Source organism: Henckelia pumila, chromosome 3, assembly GCF_033568475.1.
Source record: "Henckelia pumila isolate YLH828 chromosome 3, ASM3356847v2, whole genome shotgun sequence".
Taxonomy (NCBI): Eukaryota; Viridiplantae; Streptophyta; class Magnoliopsida; order Lamiales; family Gesneriaceae; genus Henckelia; species Henckelia pumila.
The window spans coordinates 185863627-185866055 of record NC_133122.1 but is presented as its reverse complement, the minus strand read 5'-3'; the positions used below and the strand labels follow the sequence as shown (position 1 = coordinate 185866055).

The following is a 2429-nucleotide window of genomic DNA, read 5'->3' as shown; positions in this document are numbered from 1 at the left end:
TTTTTATGTTCAATTATGAAATTCAATTCTTAAGTTACTTTGGAAATTAATAAATATGTGTTTGAAAATTTAAAACATGTATGCGTGTGGACCCCGCCCCCCACCCCCACCCCCACACCCACACCCACACGTGGGCTGTATAAAAATAAATCCGGACCGTCCCGAAACCGGTCTTGTTCTTAAAGAATAGGGCTTCGGTTCGAATTGGTTCCAAGCTAAAAACTGGTTCCGGAACCGGTCGATCCAAAACTAGTAGGAACTAGTACGGAACCCTAGAACCGTTAAGCATTCCTAGGCTCAACTATTATATATAGTATAGATATAGTACATATATAATAAATAATAATATATGTATATATAGTATAATAAGAAATGACCTTGAAATTTATTCTTTGGCGTAATTATGTACTTGATTTTATTTATTTCTAAATGATATTTAAATATTTATTTACCATATTTTTCAATTGAAAATAAAATGTAAGTACAATATTAGTAATTTTTTGAAAAGAAGGAATTATATTACGATAAACTATTTTTTCACCGTAGTTGTATCTTCATAATAAATCAATAATACAAACTAATTCGGATCGGAACCAATTCCAGATCAAATTCCGAAAATCGAGTGCGATTCAATTACAATATCGAATTTTGTGTAAGAAATTATAAAAAAGAGAAAATCAATGAGAGAAGCTATGAAGATTTATTAATCTAAAACTTTATTATTTTCTGAAAGCACAAACCAAACTCTGCAGCTTAAGTAGTAAAAGATGTCCTAAGAAAGCTCAACAAACTCTAACGTGCATATAGAGCACCAAAGCCACTAACTCCTAAATCAATGGAAATACTATCAGAAAATGAAAACTAATAAACAAACTAGAATTGTTTGTAAAGACTAATTCAACAATTTAGATTTTGAGTAAGTTTCACTCATTTTCAACACTCCCCCTTAGTGCAAGCTTACTGTCAATGACACCAGGAGCACTTTGAAACTCATCGAACTTTGTTTTGCTAAGTGCCTTGGTGAATATATCGGCAACTTGACTTTCTGTTTCGTATCTTCTTCAGCTGAATGTCCTGAGTCAAAACCTTTTCTCGAACAAAATGATGATGTGTTTCAGTATGTTTTGTACGAGCATGAAACACTGGATTTCCAGCAAGCTTGATCGCACTTTCATTCTCACAATGAATGGGAACTGGATAATGCAAAATAGAAAATATTTCTTGAATGAGTCTCTTGTGCCAGATACACTCTTGAGTGTACATGGTAACAACTACATATTCAGCATCACAACTTGAATTAGAAACAATATTTGGCTTTTTACTACACCATGATATAGTTGTTGATCTTGTATTAAAACAATAACCTGTTGTGGAGCGCCTATCATTCACGTCACCAGCCCAATCTGCATCTACAAAACCAGTCAAATGAAATGATAAATTTTGCTTGTACAATAAACCAAAATTTAGAGTTTCTTTTATGTAGCGCATAATCCTCTTTGCTGCAATAAAGTGACTTTCACATGGTTTGTCCATGAACTGAGAAACAACTCCCATAGAATATGAGATGTTAGGCCTTGTGATAGTTAAATAAAATAAACTACCAACAAGATATCGAAAAAGTGTCGCATCTTCCAATATATTTCCTCCATATTTGGTTAACTTCAAGAAAGGTTCCATAGGATTAGTAACTTCCTTAGACTCCCCCATATGAAAACGATCTAGAAAACTTGCTGCATATGCCTTTTGAGAGACAAAAATCCATCTAAATTTCTAACCTCCAAGCCAAGAAAAAAACTAACTTCTCCCTAGAACTTCATTTCAAAACGAAACGACAAGGCATCTCGAAGACGAGTAATTTCAGCATCATCATCGTCAGTGATGATCATGTCATCGACATAAAGGAGGAGCATTGTGCATATTGAGTTTTTTTTCTTGGTAAACAAACTTGAATCTCCATTAGAAGACTTGAAACCACACAAATAAATATATTGAGTGATTTTACCATACCAAGAACGTGGAGCCTGCTTGAGACCATACAAAGCCTTCTTGAGTCGGCACACATAATTTGAAAACTCTTTAGAAACAATCCATGTGGCTGCCCCAAAAAAAAATCTTGATCCAACTCCCCATAAAAATGCATTATTCACATCTAATTGCCACAATTTCCATATTTTGTGAGCTGCTAATAAAATAATTGTTTGAATCGTCACCAATTTTGCAACATGGCTGAAATTCTCCTCTTAATCTAAACCATATTGTCGAGAACAACCACGGGCAACAAGACAATATTTATGCCTATCGATAGTACCCTCAACCCTTTATTCAACTTGGAAACCCATTTATAAGTAACTAATTCAATATTATTTGGCTTTGGGCAACAAGACGAGCTTTAGGGCCGATATTTCCTCCTTCATTTCCTTTTGCCATTT

General features: G+C 34.2%; 1 protein-coding gene across 1 annotated transcript; it reads right to left on the bottom strand.

Annotated features, from left to right (window-relative positions):
• Positions 1-1008: 1008 nt before the first annotated feature.
• On the bottom strand, positions 1009-1707 carry LOC140890149 (secreted RxLR effector protein 161-like). Its single transcript, XM_073297907.1, has one exon. The coding sequence runs from the start codon at positions 1705-1707 to the stop codon at positions 1009-1011; it is 699 nt and encodes a 232-aa protein (XP_073154008.1).
• Positions 1708-2429: the final 722 nt, after the last annotated feature.